The sequence below is a fragment of the Triturus cristatus genome, chromosome 3_2, assembly GCF_964204655.1.
Source record: "Triturus cristatus chromosome 3_2, aTriCri1.1, whole genome shotgun sequence".
NCBI classification, from domain to species: domain Eukaryota; kingdom Metazoa; phylum Chordata; class Amphibia; order Caudata; family Salamandridae; genus Triturus; species Triturus cristatus.
The window spans coordinates 1,078,284,504-1,078,306,084 of NC_140584.1; the positions used below are offsets into that span (position 1 = coordinate 1,078,284,504).

Consider the following 21,581-nt stretch of genomic DNA (forward strand, 5'->3'; position numbering starts at 1 on the left):
TATTAACTAGGTGTGCAATTCCAAGCCTGGATAGTGTAAAAGTAATAACTAGGTCATATGGGAAGAGGCTGCTCATGTAGCCACCACAACTCAGAATGTGGACATTTCACCATGTACTAACATGAAAGAACCGTCCCTGCCTGGTGATGATCTGTTTACTAAAGGTACATCTGTTGGTAAGGCAGATACAGTTTAAGCAAATGTGAATGTCGAGTAAGGCATTAAGTCTTTATGGCTCTATTTGTAGTATGTTTTTTCCCGAGACAAATCCCCATAGTAGGGTTTCTTTTAATGGAAAACTCTAAAAAAGAAAACAACATTCCTTAACCAGCAGGGCATTTTTGACCATGCATGTGAGGACCATTGCCTGTTTTATCTGCGTTTATCCACCATGCCTTACACTGCGGATCCATGTAGGGAAAATATTTATCAGAAGGTACCTCTCTTAATAGGGTGAACCTCCCTATGCATTAAAGTCAACAGCCCTGTGGCCACCAGGCTGCCACATTAGGTCTACCACTACCAATGGTTGTTCCACAGGCAGTTAATCAGTAGTTACCCCAACTTTACATAAGGTATTGGGACCACACATTTTCTGTTTGTTCTCCCATCTCACCAATTTCTAAATGGTCTCTGAATCCTTCTGGTATGACTAGACCCTGGAATAAACAACATCCTGGAACAAATACAATCTTGTTCATTTTAAATGTTGGTATAGACAGGCATCGAACAAAGCTACACATCTTAGGGAGACTAATCTAACATCCAATGGTAGAATCGATAATGTTTTAACTGGCATCTGCAGAAGGAGAACAACATTCTCTGCAAGCTTGAACTTACTGGCACACTGGCTATTATGCTAATGAAAACTTTCTTCCTACAATACAGAAAGTCTAAGACGTTAATTCATATGGAAACAAAGCAAAATGTTCCACAATAATAGATTTTTACCCAATGTTTACTAAAGAGAGCAAATGATAAGATATATGTAAGAGAGGACCTAAGAAATTCATCCTTTCATTAAAATTGGCAAAACAGCAGGCAATCAATGGACAATATAAAAAGTAAAACACATTTAGCTACTCCAGGTCATATTGTGACTGTTTTCAAAAGACTGTAGGCACGATTCACACACTGCATTTTGTAGTACGTTAAACAGTACTGCATTGGTTTTACTTACTACAAAATGCAATTCACAAACCTACAGTGGAAATCTCTACCTCTCCTCTCTTTTCCTTCAGGAGATCTTCACACATATAAATTACTATTTAGTATTAAATGTGGTAAGGAACCGAGAGAGTGGCAGCAAAATGAGAAATACTTACTACTAAATCGGTTGGGTGTAGGGGGAGAAAAGGAAGAGTTTAGGGAGGGGTAAGACAGGGATTATGGAGGAAAAGTTACTGAGCTCCACCCAAAAAGGATTAATCCTATTTCAATTCACAAAATGCACATCTAAAACTACTAGAGCTAAAAAGAAATTATAAAAGTGGCAAACGTACTCCAGCTCAGGCCTGGAGTAAGTCCAGCACCACACACACCACACCCTCCCATAGAGCATAACTGAAGCAGGGACTTAAAATGGAACCCAACAGGAAATAATGTTTAAATAAAACAATGTTTGGGATGAATTTAACATAAATGTAAATTATTTTAATGTTTAAATGTAAATAAATATAATAAAAATAAACATCTTTTTATATTAAAATCTTTTAATAGACTTTTCATTTTAAAAATAAATATAACTTTTTAAATGCATAATAATTTATAAACATTTTACTTTAACTGAAATTTTTTAAATACAGCTTTAAAAAATACTTTAGATTTCATGTTACTTATTTAAATGTTACGTATTACATAAAAAATAATGTAATTGTGCAATTTTTATTTTGTTCCACCTTTAAAATAAATCTTGCCATTAATTTACAATAACATTTAACATTAAAAATGTTACTAGCATTAACTTTTAAATGTGTCTCCAACCCCTGTTTCATAGGGTGGAGAGATATAAGTTTACATTTTTGTAGTAAATTTACCCTCAGGATTAGTGACTAACTAAAAGTTGTAAATTTACGACAAAGTCTAACAGTAAGTTTACACATGTAGATATACCCGTGTGTAAATTTACCTTTAAGAATAGACCCTTGTCCTATAAGTCAAGTCTGAGTGCATATTAGAGTTCAATCTACTAACAGAAATTATACAAAAGCAGGAAACAATAAACAAAAACAACTCAGACATTGTTAGTCTAATGATAATGAAATGTACTAATTCCTTAAATAGTACAGGTCAGGTGCATATTAGTTTTAAGAAGGCCATAGTTAAGCCATCCCGAAATAAATCTTTACTAAAGCCAGTGCAAACTATTATCCTATTTAGAATCTCCCACTCCTGCCTAAGTTGCTTGAGCCAATGGATATATGACAACTGGGTTACTTTCTGGAATTGTATGACTTATTTTATCCATTTCATGCTGGATTCAGATTAGCCATTTATTTCCTACCCCTTACTGATGAGTTATGCCAGAAAACTGATTCAAGAGATGTCAGTGCAGTTGGTTTGTAAGACATTTTTATTAGACCGCTAGAGTCTTTGAGAAGTTGCCAGTGAATGGGCAGTTGCCAAATGGATTGTTTCATTTTTACAAAACCTCATTTAGGCAATACAATTACAAGGCTTTAGCTTAGCTCCAAAGAAAGTCCAGAAGGGCTCAGCTCTTGACCCTCTGCTTTTCAGTGTGTATCTGAAGGCCTTGGTGTCAGTAATTCTTACCTCAGGCTCTCGTTTTTCACTGGTGTGGATGATGCACAGTTGTTTCTTTGTTCTCCTTGCTTTATAGCTAACCACATCTAACAAATAGTCATTAAAGCTACAGCACTGAAATGCTCAGCTGCAATGTGGTTTAAAGTTAATGCATGAAAGGCTCACACGCAAATTATAACAGAGCCTGCAATCCTTATTCATAATAAAGATCTTATTGGATGCACAGATCACAATCAGTGTCTTAGCTACATTGTGACATCAGGTTCTGTTTACATTTGTGCATGCATTTATGTTTATATTGTGGGGTTTATGTAAAAAAGAAAGAACATTAATAGATATTCAAAATATTTTTTATAAAAATGTGTACTACTCAGTTTGGTGGAAGTGGTTTAAATTATTTGTTTATTTGCAATATTGTTTAGGTGTGATATTTTCATTTTATAGGTGTTTTAAACAAATTGACATTGGAATTGAGGGTTCCACTGTTAGATTTTCAGCAACGTAAGTTGATAAATGTAGTCAGACATACTGCAAGGGTAGCATATAATTTGATTGATGACAGTTTAACCCTATCGTCTTGCCTGTAGGAGTCACCCTGTTGGGAGAGGGGACACAATAGATTCTATCCATAAGGTTTTCCATATGCATCATAAACACGTACAACGTGCTTATCATCAATTAATAAATCGATTATAAACAGCATATTGTACTGAATGACAGCAAATGCAACATCTTTCTAAATTACTTCAACTCTTTTCTAGAAAAACACAGGGACTCTAATTAAAAATGCAAATTTTGACTAAAATGTTCAATACCTCGGTAGTCCACAGACTTCATTGACAATATGCACTTCAACCACATGCAGAATATAAAATGGAAGAAAAACAGAACCTCCTGATAAACTCCTACTACTGATGTTCTGCTGTGGAGCATGTAGCAGGTCATAACAAGAACCATTGCAAAGTGCTATTCCAACACCATTAATGAAGCTGCCAACAGACAACGAATCTCTCAAGGCAATCAAGCATTGCTTCAACCTCCTGCCTGACCTTCCTATCCCACACTCCACAGATAAGAACACGGCCATCAACTAGGTGTGGGCAGAGCTTGCGGTATTTAACTCCCCAAAAAGTCTGTGAGATTTCCCGGAGTTGCTCCAAGGGGCGGAAAATATCCAGCCTGCACTGCTCATGTAACAACTTGCGCTAGAAGCAAAAGCAGCACTGAAAATCAGCGCAAACGTCACCATGTGTTGTGCAAGAGTGTGCGGCTATTTCCGTTTATTTTGCTGCTGCTTGAGTAGAGTCTACTCAAGCTGCAGCATATCTACTCGAATGGCAGTCCTCCAACCGCGATCAGCTGCATTAGTAAATTGCGATAGGGGATGCCAGATTCGCTCGCCAGCCTGCATTTTCTTGAGCCTTACAGGCGAAAAATTTCGCCACACTGCAATTTGTGGAATTTGGCCAGAGAGTATCATGGGGTTACCAGAATTCTGTTAATTCATCGGACGAAATGTAACATTCCACCCACCCCTGCTTGCTTTTCCTATATGACACACCCCAACTCATAGCATTGTGAAGTATTATTCTTCAAAGCCAAATTAATTCCAGGTCTTGCTGCCTCAAAGCCTCTTTCTTTGAAAATCATGTCTTACTGTTGTTCTTCATCATAACTTTCTCAGTAAATGATCTCTCACTTTCACTCACCATTATCAATGCTTCCTTCACTGACGAAGCTTTCAAGACAGATGATATTGACAACTACTAGCCTATCTGATAACTACTTCCCTAGAAATGTAGGAAGGTTGTCTTACTATCTTTCCATGAGTTTCATTGGCAAAGTCCTCTACTGGTTCTCTCCTTGCTTTTCCAACCTCCATAATTAAATTCACAAAGGCATCTCCAGCTCTTGGAGGATCACCTGCAGGGTCCCTCAGGGTTCCATACATTCCTCTTGTCATCTCTTACTTTTACATAGAGCCCGCTTTTTTTCTACTCACCAACAGCATCAGGAAAAATCAGCAATATGCTGGCATTACAAAACTCTACTTAAAACTCTCCTCCACTTTAGACATGCAATGCCTCAAACACTGCCCGCACCTCCTCTAGACACAGATGTCCGGTACATACCTGAAGCTCAACCCCACAAAGACAGAATCCAAGTTATTTAATTTGCCAAGAATAGCAGGAAAGAAACTGCACAAACCTGGTTCAATGACATGAACCGTTAAGATCTCAACCCAAATTGTACCCAGTGCCAAGACACTTTGAGTTATCCTGGACACAACTTCACACTGAAAGAAATATTGCTAAATTATCAAAAAAGTCCCTGTTTCAGCTCCACTAAATAAAACCATTTCTCCTAGAAAGCAATTTCAGAACTGATGCTCCAGCTTGGTAGTCTTGCATGTGGAAGGTGGCAACACTCTACTCCATGGCCTTCCAGGCTTCATGAGGGACCCACTAAGGGCACACTGTGTCTTATCCAGGGCAGAAGCATATGACCTAGTTTCTCTTATCCTGAAAGAACTCCACTCTCACCCCTAACTCGTGTGCCTCATCTGCACAATCAACTGCATCATTTACAAAGCTGGCAGGGACTTGTTTGCCCTCCCCTTGCCTGTCTTGCTAACAAGCTCACAATTCCTGCTTGTTCCTTGCATTCATGTAGCCACGGTCGTCAAACTAGAGAAGTGTAAATAAGAAAGAAAACAAGGCAAGAGGCTTTTTCAATGTATGTACCCAGGACATGGAACAGCATCCCTGTATCCATAAAGACCAACCTAACTCTGCTCCTATCACATATTTAATTTGGGTGAACATTTTTAGATATTATGTCCCCCACAATCTTCAATTAGCCATTGGCAACTTAATACATCCAGGGCCTCCTACGAATTCTACATCAGTTGGAAGAGTATTTGGAGCACAGGTATCACTACTCTGGGACAGTCTCCTAACCCCTGATCTCAGTAAACTGCTCCCTAGTGGGGTGGGGGGACTGAAACCCTCTACGTTACATTTGAGCTATTTCTGGTTGCTATCTGTTCTCTAGTTCCCATGCTAGCACCACTCTAAAGCTACCATTCAATAAATTCAAATAAAGGGAATGAAAAGAAAAGGTAATATCTATGCATTAGTATATAAAATCAGCAGTAAATGCAGGTAAAACGACAATTTCTCCACACTTCGCCACATGAAAGTGCCCAAAGATGCCATGTGCTTTATGTATGACAGAACAAAGAGTTAGTTTGATCTAGAAATAGCTTTACATCAAAGTGTGATGCTGTAGAGTATTGTGCAATGAGGGTATTCTGAGCCATAAATATTAACAGATGCTTGATAAGGCATGGACCTGTACCCAGCTCAGGGGGAAAGTGATTAGCCACTCTCCCAATTTAGTTGCTCACAAAAGTAAGAAAATATATTAGCTTCTTAGCCAGTCAGCACGAGTAACCGCACGCAGCAATCAGTTTCAAAGTTTTAAAGCAGTTAAGCTTAAAATCAGAGATTTACAGAGAGTTGATTGCACCTTGTTGCATGAATTTAACAAAGTGAGAGCCTAACTGTGCAGTCAGCCTATTAAGAGGCCTGTTCACGAGCTGCTTTTTGAAGTATGTTTAGTAGTAGTGCTCATAAGTAAGTAAAACGTGTGCATTCGGTTAACAAAGACCATAAGGCAAACAACGTGCTGACTATTGAGCTAGATGACTAAAAGTGCCTAGTGTCAATAGTTTATCACCTAAAAGCACACTGAAGCTAAGCAATAGTGAAGACTGCATGATAGCGAAGTGCCAGCTGCCAATTATTTGTCCTATAAAGGCAAACGTGGCAATGCATCCTTTAACATGATCCTGCTGTACGAAACAAAACACTTTAGCTTTATTAAACCATCTTTGAGCCATGTATTTAACTCCATGCCAAGTTCAGTGGGAGTGAGACCTTACCAGTAGAGTGCGCATGCATGATAGCGCTAAGTGCCACGTGGCCATAATTCATCTTATAAAGCCAACAGTGGCAATGCAGCATTTTAAATGACCCTCCTCTACTAAACAACACACTTCAGCTTTATTAAAACCTCTTTCAGCCCTGTATTAAACTCCAGACCAGTTCTGTGGGAGTGAGAGCTGAGCTGTCGATAAAATGCATGACAGCGCAAAGTGCCAAGTGCCTATAATTCGTCCCTTAATGCCAGAAGTGGCAATACATCATTTAAAAATGATTCTCCTGTACTAAATGAACATTACATTTGCATTAAAAGGTCTGTGAGCAGTGCGTAAAAGAACCCAGAGCCAAGACAAATTCTGTCGGGGGCTCCAGGCCTGTGTTTCTAACTGACCGCGGGCTTCTCTGTGGCAATAGCATTTCCAGACTTCACTGGGACATTTCTACCATCTGAAGGCCGCCAAATGTACCCGGCCGAGCTATAGAGCCGGAAGAGGACTGGCGTGAGCTTAGCCAGTACACGAAGTAGAAGTCTCAGTGACAGCCTGGGGGACATGCAAAAGAACTCTTGCAAAGCATGAATTAAAGCAGCCAGCTTAGGTTGCAATGCATTGAGCTGCAGGGGATGCGAACCACGACCTTGCAGCCTTATCTCTAAATGCACACCTAAGTATCTGTTGATCTTTTATTCGGCTTCCCTCCCAAGTGCCAGGACCCTAGATTTTTGCCATAGAACAGAACATTCGTTTTTCCAAAGTTTAGTGACATTTGGTATTCTTTGCAATATTTATCCAATGTATTTGAAGGAAGGAGGGTTTGGGTGGTTCCAGAAAATCCATTAACATGTAAAGACTGGGGTGAGACCTGCACTTTCACAGGCAGATGCAAAGTGAGACTTAGAAGAAGTCAAGCCTTTGTTCCCCCAAGCTCAAACTAAGTAGGCTGGCTTTAACCGCAACAGAAGGGACGCTGCCCCCAAAACCATTTTGGAGTGGACACAAAAGCTTTTCAAAAGGGACAAAGTGTTCCCCCATCTTGAATTTGAGGAGTTAGGTGTACTATGGCATTGTTTGCAGTAGTTCAATCAGAAACTGTTGAAAAAAGTGTTGAGTTACCCCAAGAGAGTTTTACCCAGTTGGTTAGGAAGGAGCCAGGAGTCACACTCAACCACCGGCTATTGCCAGCTATGAATGCACCTCAAAGAACCCTCCTCAAATTTCTTTCTGGACCTGCAGAAAATTAGAAGAAAACTGGGCTGTGCTTGCTATAACCTCAGTCATAGACTCTCCTTGGGAGTTAGTGCTTTTTGGCACTATTGTCACTTAAAAGTTCACAACCCATATCTCTGGGTCCCTTTTTGGATCTTTGTCATTTTGGTGTCCTTTTGTTCTTGAAGGTTTACTCTGTTTCTAATTTAAAGTGACATTATGCCTGTTTCTAATTTGAAGTGAGATTACGCCTGTGTCTTTTTAAATCAGCTAGAGGCCTGGGTGCAAGAGCAGGAAGTCTTTCCATTCTTTTAATCAGGCATCCCGGCTGTGGCATCCACCGTAGATAACACCATAGCACTATCTTTCATGAGACATCAAACCACACAAAACAATAGATTACCTCTCTTCTGCTCTTCCATCGATTACAGTGCCGCTTTTGATAGGGTTGACTGGGCAACCCGATGGAGGAAGCTTGATGCCTGGGGTATACCCCCAATGCTGCTAAAAGCAATATCTGTATTATACTCTGGGGCCTGGGTGTGTGTGAAACTTGGGCTCAACACGGTAACACCTAAAATCTAGCCCAATCGAGGCCTGAAGCCAATCAAGGCCTAAAGCAGGGCGGCCTTTTAGCCTTCCTGCTTTTTAATTTATATACCGCTGATTTAGGGAAATATTTGTAGTCTGGCTGCCTGGTTCCCCCTAAATTAGGAAACACCAAGTTGCACTCAATACAAAATGCAAACGACATTGAGATCATGGATCATACCAAAACTGGTATGCAATGGGCATTGAACACACTGCACATATACAACGTGGCAACCACCTCCAGGTAACTCAAGATCAAACAATAGTCCTTATATTTAGGAAACACCAGAACAATCAGAAGACACCCTGGCAGCTAGGCTGTTAGTCAGTTCATACACAAGGAAATATAACTATCTGGGGATGTGGGTTAATGAAAACAGTAAACCAGCGTTACAATCAAGGGCTCTCTAAAACAATGATCTGCCATTACCCATGGTATTGGCCAACTGGACTGACTACTAAGTAGTGCCTCAGCGCTCCCTATACTCAGAGTAATGAACGCAACTCTCCTCCCTGCCATGCAATATTGCCACCTCGCTTACCCAGATGCACTGGAGTCAGCCTTGAAGCAAACTCACTGCAGCATGTACAGAAAGGTTTTCCAACAGCCATGATACACACACCATTTAAGACTAAGGCTAGAGTTCAGACTCATGAATCAATCATTAGACTCTAAAGCCTTAATGTTGAAATTTTACATTACGAAAAGGATGGTTTCCATCAATTCGCTAAAGTCCCATTTAAAACTGATATTTGAGTCACCAGGCAACTCATGGTTCAACCAGATGCTTCCAGATAGAAGATGCACCGCTCCAAGCAGGGGACATCCCATTTTCTGCCTTGAAAAAACAAATTTATCAGCATCTAAAGGAGACATCAAGCGAGCAAGATCTATTATCATTAGATAACTCAGCACAGGTACAGCCGCTGAACGACACTTACTAGGCCAGAAAGCCTCCACCCTACCTGTTGGAAGTCATATATGAGCAAACACACAGACAGCTTCTGTATATGCGACTTTTAGTACTTCCAATAAAAGATTTGAATCCAGCCTAGGTGGGCTGAAGAGGCACGGTGGAACGCAGGTTATGCATTATAGACATAAATAGTGGCTACACCTGTTATGTTGTTGTCCCTCTTTAGACCTTCAAAGGAGAGTACTGATCAAGCCGGTATTCTTTGCTCAAGGGCCTCATACGTGCCAGGAAGCATTTTCAACCTGCTTCAGGGATATTGTTCCATGTGCTCTGGCGACATGCACCAAATACGTCAATAGTCTACGGCAACAGCTCTCCCCAACAAGTGTGGATTCACCCAGGCGTAAGCAAGGGCAAAACACTACAACAAAGCACGCGGTCCGAGCTGGACAGGACAGATGGACAGTAGCACAGAAAGGGAGCTAAACTGAGACCCTTGACTTGTGGCGGGGGAGACTATGGGCATTTCTAACACGATCTGGTAGTTATCCTGCAACTTAGGACTGGTCTTAACTTTGTGATCTTGGCTGCTGGTGGCTAGTCCGTCACTTTTAGCTTTTAACTTGTTAACTTTTTTTAAATAATGCACAGATTTTGATCTGTAATTGCATTTTGCCATATAACACATTGCACTTTGAATATTTAAGTGTTCAAATGTGTTTTAATCAAGCTGTAATGGCTTTTATTAGCTAAACAATAATGCAAACTACTACTACTTTTACTATTGTTTAATATTTTGACTTTATTAATGTTCTGGTACTGAATCAGCACTTTACACAGCACCCTAAGTTAAGCCTGTCTTTTCTGTGCCCTACCTAGCAGGGGTTTACGTTCAGGTTAACTTAGTGACTTTTGGAGTTTACATTGACAAGTTAGTGCTAATTGTCCTTGTAGTGGGCAGCCACTCAACACAACAATAATCCACTCTCTTACAGTAAGCCTTAGTAACAACAGACGTTTTTAAATAATCAACACCATATGTGCAAAAGTTGAAATAGGACGCCCTGAGAAGACTCCACACAGAAAACTTCGCCCAGGTCAGATGTGGGAAACATGGAGAGTTGTCCGATCGTTTCCCTGTTAACCGTGGAGTCCGTCAAGGATGCGTGTTAGCACCCACGCTATTCTGTCTATATATTAACGGGCTCATAAAACATCTGGAAGGTACCAAGGACACGGATGTCCCAAGACTTGCTACGGGTATGGTGCCAGCGTTGATGTTCGCTGACGACACTTTGTTGTTGTCGCGAACATCAACTGGCATCCAGCGTATTCTGGATGGTTTTGTGGATTTCTGTGGTGAAAGAGGCCTGGAGATTAATTTAGCGAAAACGAAATTCATGATTCTCAACCCCCCCAAGCACACACGCCCAAACCCAGTGCTGAATGGTATTCCCCTTGAGCGGGTAAAAACGTTCGGATATCTGGGAATTATATTACAAGAAGATTTTGGGTGGGGGGGGTCAAATCGCTAACTCCGTATTAAAACTTTCCCAAACTACAGGAGGAATTTCCAAACTTTTTAGAGGCTCGGTTTCTAAGCCAGTAGCACCAGCAATAGAAATCTTCAAGACCCAAGCAAGAGCAGCCTCCATTTATGGAGCAGAATTATGGGGACATTCCAGAATCCATAGCCTGATAGGGACCGAAAACTCCTTTATGAGGAGCCTGCTGGGTTTGCCCCCTAGCTCTCCGTTGGTCCCTATTAGGTTGGATTTTGGGTTGATAACCATGGAAGAGGTGGTGACACTGCGCCCATTGATATACTGGAAGAGACTCTGGTCTAATGCAGAGTTGGGCTCTTACCGAGAAGAACTTAAGGGGGTTTGGCCCCAATTAAAAACAAGAATATTTCTTAGTTGAGATTTGTTAGGGATATTTGTGCCAAGATTGGCCTTCCTGATTTATGGGCCTCTCCGGAGGCTTTATGTTTGGCCTTTTCGAAGGCAAAACTGGTTGTACAGTTTAGAAACTTCCACCTCTCGCGCCTGCATGAGAGCTCTGGTACTGGCAGGTTGACTGCTCAGTTTCTCCAAATCAAAGATAACTACAGGAGAGAGGCATTTTTAGATCTGATCTCCCCCCCGGCTGCCAGGAAGTTGTATTTCCAATTGAGAATGGGCAGTCTACCGCTTAGGTCTTTCACCTCCAGGTGGGATGCTAATAAAATCACTGTTTGCCCGGCCTGTGGGTTTAGACTAGAGGACGAAAAACATGTTTTCTTTTTCTGTCCTACTTACCACCGACAAAGAAAACGTTGGGTTAAGCCCATATGTAGTAACCTGGGATTTAGAGAGTGCGAAAAAGCTTTGAGAGTCTTGAAGTATGACACTCACCCTCCAATTGTTTTTGCAGTCTCCCGGTTTCTAAACGCTATTTGGATAAAACGCAGGAAATTCTGCAATTAATCTGTAAGCTCTAATATATTTTTGTAACTCTTGATTGTTTTTATATTATATTTCATAATTGTGATTTGACTCAGATATCTTAAAATTGTGACTTGTAATAATCTATGCTGCTTTTATGGCCTTTGGGGCCGAAATAAAGTTCATGAGAGAGAGAAATAGAAGAGGTACTTGGGTTATTGGCGGTTATTTAAACTACTCCAAATAACAAAATGTGTTGCCCTTTGATGTTGAATAACTTGAACAATAAACAATTAGCGCAGTGTTTCACTTACCTTTCGCAGTTAAACTGATAAATAAAATTGGACGTTGTTATTAAAATCATTATCAGTCATTATGTTTACTACAATCAGCAGGTATTCTCTTTTTATAAAGAATCAGAATTATATAACTTCAAGATGGCTCAGTGTAACTACAACAAAGTTAAAATGGCTACAAAGGTCCTGGAGTGCACTAGACACGGAGCAACATTGAATACTATCTGAGTCTACACAGTGGGAGAAAAACAACAGAGAATTCTTAATTACTGTAGAAGCAAAGTTCATTCAATGACTGATAGACACATTAGAGCGCTGCTGCCAAATTCTGTTTTGTTGAAGAACTAAAAAGGAAGTGGAGAAAACTATTTGCAGAAGTTAGTCATTGTTTAACATGTGTCTGGAACAGCCTGATTGTGTACACACGGTCCTATGCAGTCCTTATTATTGTATTACCAAAATATGAACAAAGCACACAAGTGCAACTGAACAGGGTAAAACTATAGTCAAATGAAAACATATTTTGCCATAAGCTGTCATGGTCACCCACATGTCTGTACTAATTAGTAAACGCAAACGAGATATAATCTCGTAAATAGCCATTTATTTGTGTCATCCAACTTCCACCTTTCACCCTCTAACGCACTCCCATCATGCCTACGGCCGTAAGTTGGATAAAGAAAGACTCATATTTCTGTCTACACAAAGACTCGTTACTGAAGGGTAAACAGGAGCTGACATACTGTGCCCTTACTGGACAGTTCCACATTTAGCATTAGAGCAGTAACTCACGAGGGCTCTCACTCTCACACAGCTGGATGGGCTGAACGTGAGTGGCAGGAGGAAGCAGAAGCAGGGAAATAAAGAAGGGGCCATCTTGAAATAGGAAGGGCTCAGCCGAACAATGTGCGGTCAGCGGTGCAATTACATTACTATGGACTCAGTGATTGGGATCTAATTACTCCGGCCAACTGCTTCATTTGACAGTGTTTTACTGACACACACAGATGCCTCATTTACACATTGTGAAGTGTCATGAGGAAATGAATGCTTGGCCAGAGTAGAAAATGCATACAAGGTTAAAAAAAACCCCACACAGTTGAAAGTCCCAATGCACGTTTAGGTATAGTGATAAACAACACGCTGAGGCGCATCTTCCGGGGTGTGTTTGGGGTGTTACACCCCCCTAATAAATGTATTCTGTAGTAAATACTTGGGTACAGGTAAATTCAGTCGGTACGGTGAAGTGTCTGTCGGATTCCACCTGGGATTTTTACATACATACACAGCCCAACAAATACACGCATGCACTCTTTCTCTCCTCTCTGTTTTGAAGTTCTTAAGAAATGTTGGTTATTTTACAAATTATTGTGCTTTAAGTACCCCTAACAACCCTCACCGCTCTCCCTTTGCACTGCTGCTTAAGCTCCCTCATGCCCTGCTTCTCATGCATGTATTTTGCCATGACATGTCTGTGTGATTTCTGGAAATTCTGAAGCATACCCCCCCCTAGTCTTACTGGCCAAGCTACACCCCTAGCTATAATCCTATAAATCAAAGCTTACATTGCATTGATTGGGTTTGAATGCCACTCACACACAAATGTGTTTGCTATTGCCAACAGAAAAACACACCGATCCAACAGCCCAGGTCTTGCCTATTATGCCATCTTCACCAAAACCACCAGCACAAGGCCAGGTCCCATGTTTACCATCACATTTACACAACCTCATCATCCAAAAGAAATACCATGATATGGGGTAATCAAATTACTACTCCACAGTGCACCAACCATGAAATTAAAAAATCACACCTAGACATGCAAAGTCTAGAATACACAAAAGTAGGTTTTACAAAACTGCAGACCAAAAAACAAACAGCAACAAAATAATTTACAAATAAACTGCCACAAAACAAACCAGATACGCAAAGTAGCTTTATGTTGGATAAAGTACCACAAAGAGCTAGTATGGTAGAAACACAATTAGTAAACAAGGCATACTACACATCAAACCGTGATGAGGCTACAATTGGACACACCTATCATATTGACATCAATGCAAAATTTTATCGAGACGGCATGTCTCCGTGGATACTCTCCTTCAAGAACTATGAAAAGAGACAATATCATTAACTCCACGCGCAACACTCTACAGATGACTCTTTATGTGGACCTATATGGAATGGGCAGTAATGTTGCTAGAAATCTGATCGATATTCCAGTTTCTGATCTACCAGGAATGGAAAACTCATACAAAAGCTCTGGAGAATAAGATCAAAAAGGAAAACAATGTTCTGGAAAAGAACAACAACTAGAAATGACACCAAATAAAAACCATTGTGATTCAGACTCAGCTTGGACACCCGAAAAACGTCCTGCATCTCATTATACCGAATGTATGACGTTACATCACATACATTCACAACGTGGTATTTTACATCGCGTTTGTTACAACGCAAGTTGTTAGAACGACTTGTGCTGGAGGGTGCTGGACCTAGGAATAGTATGATTTACTATTCCAACTCCAGTCTACGTACAGTAGGGAATGTGTTGGAATAGTAAATCATACTATTCCTTAGGTTAGAGCGCCATCCAGCGCAAGTCGTTGTAACGACTTGCGTTGTAATGACCGCGATGTAAAGGCTATGCGATGCAATGCCCGCGTTGTAATGGATATCGCCCCATTATACCCCACCTAAAACCCATGTAAAAACATCTCATGCCATGACCACAGAGACAAGCTGCTCAGGGCTCTACTAGTGTACTACTATTCCAAATGTTTACCACAGATGATCACTGCAGCCATAATCTGTATCTCACAACCATCTGTCTGCAAAGTAGTATGGTATGCCTGCTACACATATGCCCATGTGCTAGCCATGTCACCTCTCCTCAGACATCACATCGCATATGATAAGAAGTGAGTGGCATGACAGATATCAATTGCTCACCTAGCCATAGCGGCTGTTAGTTAAACCACCTTTCCACAAGAAGCGTCATAACCACATCTACTTCTACATCAACTGGATTCAACTAGATGCACCAGACTGGGTGCTTTGTATTATGAAAGATGAAAGGAGTCCATAATATGGAACAGATGCAAATACTACCATGATACCCTACTAGGCCTGTAGATGATGCATGATACACACTACACTGCACCTTTACATGATATTATGACCTCTTGCGCCTTCCCCTTCCATCCAACTTATAGGTGAAAGTGCATATTCTATGAAGAGATGACAAATGGCATGCTATGACAACCTAGCAAATAGAAACAAAGAAGGTCCATGACGTCCACAAACAATGCTTTTTTAGTGGTGCAGCATGTTGCTCAAGTAATGAATCATATGCATGTGTCCTGTTAAATGAAGGAGCTCATTTGAGTCATTGAAGGCAGTGAAATGTTGCTCTTCTACCTAATGCATCCCAAGAGACCCTGAAACAAATGACTGCCAGGCTTAGACAAACACTGAAAATTGCTACCAGGACAATGATTACATTCACTGACACTACAGCACCACCATGTGTAGCTAAAGAGCATGTTAGAGTAGCAGTAGTACAGGACATGTTTAGAGTCTTGTGGCACACAGGGAGTACAGTACAACCGCTGGAGTTCCCTAACTACTGCAACTGGATGTACACTTGCACCAATGCCACTTATCGTGGACCCTGGACACCACAGGGTCCTCGCTGTTACATTTGGTAAGAGTGCAAATGACAAATGGAGTGTTTAAAACACATAGCAAGCATAGTGTAGATGACAGATGGAGAGAAATGTTTGAAGTTGGTATGACATACACACACAACGCAGAAGCACCCCTAAATTCATGCACAAGGAAAGCAACCTGAATGCTACTCACCAATACAGGAGCAGGGAGGGATGGGGCACTTCCACCTATATACTGATCAATATTACTAGCCTCAGAATTTGTCTCCAGGGGGTGCACCAGTCAACTATATGCCTGTCTACAGCTCCATCCTCGAATAGTGGCATACAAACACATTCTGAACTCTTATCATATGATCTTATGTGTTCTGGATTTTCTCTCCCGACCATTGCCAGGTAATAGGCCTTCTAGATCCTCAGGCACCAAGGTGTGCCAACCCAAGATGGAAAGCCTGTGCGCACTACTTGAGGAAGATATGTGCTAGGTAAGGATACATCCTATGATCTATCACAGGGATGACGAGTGGAACCCAAACTGTCTTTCTTCATGGAAAGTCACACTCAAAAATACTACGAGACCAAGCACACGTTTTAAAGATTTATTTAAAAAAAATCAAAAGCCCATCCTAGTGCTTATAATACAGATTAGTTGCAAAAACAAATAGTGGCAACGATGTTTATCAAAAAGGGAAGCAACATAAATATTGTAACATGTTGATGATATCATAAAGCTGTCTTTGTATTAATATTTCTAACCACACCAGCATCCCTTTGGGTAGCTAAGCCAGGCTTAGCACCCAGTTTCAAAGATGGTTCACACCATCATACAGTGTCTGTTATTGTAGTCAGCATTGGCAGGCAGGTAGATAAACCCACTCACCGAAGACTAGGTGTGCCTCTGGCTAGCTTTCACCGAAAGAAGATGGTCACAGCTCTAAATGTCTTTGTCTCAAGTCTCTGGTGAGAAGGTCCTCTTTATGTCATTACACTCTGTTCTCAGTTGCTATCATGTATCTGCACATTATTGAATATCTGAAAAACCAAATAGCAGAAAGATCCTGACTCCCTTTTCACTTACTTACATTCCAGGAAACCTTGCCTATTTGTTAAAAAAATAAATGAGAAGTGAAATTATCAGCTTCTATAATTGTCCATTATTTAAAAACAATCTCTGGACAACGGAATTTGAAACATACAGAAAAACAAAACTATTTTCAAGCAGCCTTAAATATGATATTGAAATGAATAACAAAATGAATAAATGTGCATGTATACCTAAATAGACCTCAACATATATAAATCAAGAAGGGGATGCACGAAAGGAGCCAAGCTGCACATTACTGATGATGAGCCAGTACAAGGCTGGCACTGGTCTGGGGGTGCTAATGTTCTAGTGAGCGGGAATGTGGCTTTGAAGTGCAGCCTTCACTTTGCCTAGTGGAGGAGTACTGTGACTGATGTTCATATGTGTTCTCTCTATCTAGAGAAGCATGGGCCATTGCCAATAGCAGGGACATATGGAAGCATTCCACCCATCACCTTTTGTTGTTTTCATACACACCTTTCGATATTTTGTCCCTCAATATTTTCCCTTGATGTTCTTGTCCTACTGTACTCTGTATAAGATATCCAGGATGCACACCCTCTCTGAGGCAGTTTATTTACAAGAAAAGGAAAGTGTTGTTAAGCAGGGACTTGTGTTGTAACATTGAGCCTCATTTCCCTTGCAGGACACCTGCCATGATCGGATGCTCGTTTGTTGTGAACAGGAGGTTCTTCGGGGACATCGGCCTTCTGGACCCCGGAATGGATGTATATGGGGGAGAAAACATTGAGCTGGGAGTAAAGGTCAGTGCCAGACTTTCATTTTTGATGCAGTTTTTGAGAACAGCTTTGGATTATCACTAGGCCTGGGTAACATTTTAATGATGATGGTGTATTTGGCATCATTTAGGAAATTTCATTTTACCTTTGTTACGCAAAGTTCCTGAAAACATGTCATTACTATAACTACGCCGCCGTTTGTTGCAAAGTTTTGTGTGGAAGTGTGGAACAACCAAAACATGAGTGGTTGCTGTTCATGGCACTAGTTTTTTGTACTATTTTTTTGTATGAAAGAAATCCTACCATCAACAATGGGCACAAGAATGTACACCCCCTTGCGCAGCTCTCTGCATAAGATATTGACTTCCAATCACATACATATATATATGACTGCTGAAAGGTCATTAGACATTGGGGATGATGTGAGTAACACCACAGCTCCTTGTGCGGTAATTTGGCGGGGTAATATGTGTATGAACCTATTTTACAAAAGAAAACTGGAACTTTATAAGTGACTGCCTACAGCCTTCATTAATCCTACTTCATATTACACTGTCATTCTACATAAGTAGATAAGCAGTTTTAAAAGCATATTTACTCTGTCTTAATCTAAGTCTTACTTTGGGCTTTTGCATTTTCTCTGGCCTAAACACAACAAGATCAACGGACATAGTGTCACTTTTAAGTTGCCATCTAACTTTACCAGGGCTAAAACAATAGCCATGTAAAGAGTTCAGGGGTCAGGATATAGAATGTGTACCCCTTGTGCAAATGGACAAGGCCAAGAGTGGTGCAGGTTTGCAATAAAGAGGTAATGCTGAATGTGGAGCCACCTCTCTTGCAGGCCTTAGTTAAAAATATGGTAATTTCTTGTTTGTATGAAGGTCTGGGCTCATGCAGATGAGACAGCTGTTTGCCTCTGTGTGAACTCCGAATTCTTGAAGCATACACATTTTCAATCACACCCACCTCATTGGTCTACCAAACAGCTAGTGGCATACATTTTGAATGTGCGCCCTTTGTACTTGCATTCAACACATATGGTAGTGTACAGCTACCCCACCATGCCCCTTCTCAGTACAGTCCAGGGTGCCCCACTACATGAACTGGCAGCACAGCAATGACAGTACTGTAGATATTGGAGCAGCAGGTGGATATGGCCACTATTAGTTTTGCAATATCTCACATAATGCAAATATAGATATGCCATGCAATGGAGTGTAGGCCAGGGAAAATGAGCAGCAGTGCCACTGAATAGGGTCCTAAAGTCCCTATAAACGTGTGAGCAGTGAGGCTGCATCTACCATTATGTGCACAGTCAGGACCCCATTAAAGCATCGCCAACCCCTGCAAACGAACTGAGAGCACTTGATGAAGCGTCTTCCCAGATCTGCAAGCTGCACACTTGCTAATTGTGTTATGCAGCAGTTTATTTACTTATCAAGATCTTCATGGCCCAGGTCTGTGACAGTACCAGACAGGAGCAGGATACAAATGTAATGTTTGTTGGCAGAACAAAGGTATCACCCACAGTGTTCCACTACATCATCCAATCAGAGGTGAGGGTAAGTCTGTCCTCCTGTGGCACTGCTCCTATGACTCGTTTGTTGGTGTTGTACTTTCTTTACGGTTTTCCATTTTAGTGTTCGCAAACATAGCTTTGCAATCACGCTTGTTCCTAAAGTAAGAGATGGAAAGTTTCCCATTTTTGTCATCAAGAGTATGAGCATCTGACTTGGTTAACAATGTTCATGTATATTCGGCTTTGCGAGCATTAGCTATATGCCAGCTCACTCATGCCACACCTTTACTGCTTGCATCAATTCCATAGTCTCTTTCTTTAAAGAATGATCCAAGCGTTGTCATCAGTGGAGGTTTGTGATCATTAGACCAGTTTCCTAGCAATATATAGTACCAGTGGATGTCTTTGATCTTAGAACTCTATTGTGTTGCACATCTGCTCTGATTGTGTCCGTCTTCTCATAATGGGATCGCTGGCTCGTGGTACCATATTGTGTCACATTCGGTATTGTGTTTAGTATATAGTTATATTGTGCTTGCTGTATCTTCATGTGATTTTATCCTGTTGCTACTGTAATGTATTTATTAGATGAGGTGCTACTTAACAGTATTGGGTGTGCACAATCATTGGCTGGGCATTAATCTTTCTTACTCCCCATGATTACTGTGTTGTTCTGTAGCTAGAGTCATCCCACACACCACCTCTGGAGAAAAGCCTAGGACTGCACGGCCACATGTACCCAGAGAGTCAAGGAAACTTCTGAGGACCGATTACCTTAAATGCAGAATGCAAGTCACCCTGCCTTTTCTGTCATTTAGAGTACTGAGTGGCCTCTGTACTTGCTCACACTGGAAACTCTAAGTGACAGTCTTATACATGGAATTTGAGATCAAATGTGTTGATAAGCTGGTTGAAGAAACTGGTACTAGTTTGCCACTAGTAATTATTCAACTATCGTGGAATTTTGCAAATCAATCTTCGTACAAATTGGTTGGTTGTAAAAATTCCAAATTGGAGTGGGTCCCAATCCGACTTACCTTATTAAAATTTATGAGGTAGGTTGTAAAGTGTGACTCACTCTAATTGTTGGGATGGTAGCCTGCAAGGGTCAGCGGACCACCTTGTCCGTGATTGCCTTTAAATAACCTTTTTGTTTAGCAGGCTGTTGTATTAAAGAAATCAGGGATATGTAAAAAAGTCTATTTGTTTAAAACTTTCTTTGAGAGTTAGCAGTGGTCCCCTGAATCTTTTTTACATTCACAAAAGAGAAGGAGTCCAAAGGAGTCCTTCTCCAGCAGGGTGGAGGGCAGTAGCTTTCAGTGGTTTGCAAACGGAATTCCAGTAGAAAACCATTGATGCACAGGATTCTAATGGGCAATCCCATTTTAGGAGAAATATTTGCAGACTACTAAAATTGGATTTCTACCTTTTAAAAGCCAGTTTTGGGATCTCAAATGCTTCTATTTTAGCAAATTGGGCTATTTGTGACTGCAAAATCGGTTAGTGGAATCGACGCCCCGCTAATGTAACATAGCCTGTTCCATTGTTTAATTAGTTCGTTATTTAAGATAATACATTCACAATAAATAGTTAAATTCTTTTGAGAACACTGACAACTCTCTTCAGAGATAACACATTTGGTAATAATAATGCAACGGCTTATATTTTCAAAGTAAGTAGCAGAAAAGTTGCTGCCATACCTGCAAAATCTTTTGGCTTCAGGCAGAAATTTGAATGTTCTGTTAGGATTTGACCTACCCGTAGGTTTCTGTATTTTTCTGTATTTTTGTTTTACTGCTACAAGCTGGATACTGCATGAAGACAGGTGCAGAGAGTATTAAATGGTCACCAGGGATGTGCCATATTTTTTCGAAAGCCACCTGTGCACAAGCATAACAAAAATAATCTTTACAGAGTTTGTCAGAAGTTATTTTTGTAGCTGTTCTTTATGTTAATTGTGTTGATATTTTTTATAAAGTTCTGAATCCTTCACTGCCCACTGATACCTGGTTGAGATTTTGTTTACCATTCCCAATTTAGAAGTCTTCTAAAATGGAAAATATAATAGCTTATACAAATGTATCCATTAGTAATCATAGTATATAAATGTTTCTTTTGATTTTTGCTTTATTTAAGCTTATTGGCGTGACATGCCTGCTTCCTACTGGGAAAATGTACGTGGGAGTGAATGTGCATAAATCTGTGTTAGTCTACCTTATGAATTATTGATATAAAAGCTGTGAAGAATGTGTAGTATGAATTAGATATGATTAATGTAATCTCATTTGAATTTATATCTCTCTTAAATTAGTAGAATTGTCCCTGAATTCGGGAAAGGTATAATATTTATCTTTTAAATACCAAAATAAGATCCTGCCTTGTCAATCCCAAATAAAATGTTCACTTATTTTACATATGT

General features: G+C 40.5%; 1 protein-coding gene across 1 annotated transcript in view; it reads left to right on the forward strand.

The window, feature by feature from the left end:
• Window positions 1-21,581, forward strand: part of GALNT17 (polypeptide N-acetylgalactosaminyltransferase 17) — a 1,717,045-nt gene that overhangs the window by 1,272,022 nt on the left and 423,442 nt on the right. Inside the window, exon 6 of the mRNA XM_085649814.1 lies at window positions 17,547-17,664. Within this exon, the coding sequence (XP_085505940.1) occupies window positions 17,547-17,664 (118 nt within the window). The remainder of the gene's footprint in view (window positions 1-17,546; window positions 17,665-21,581) is intronic.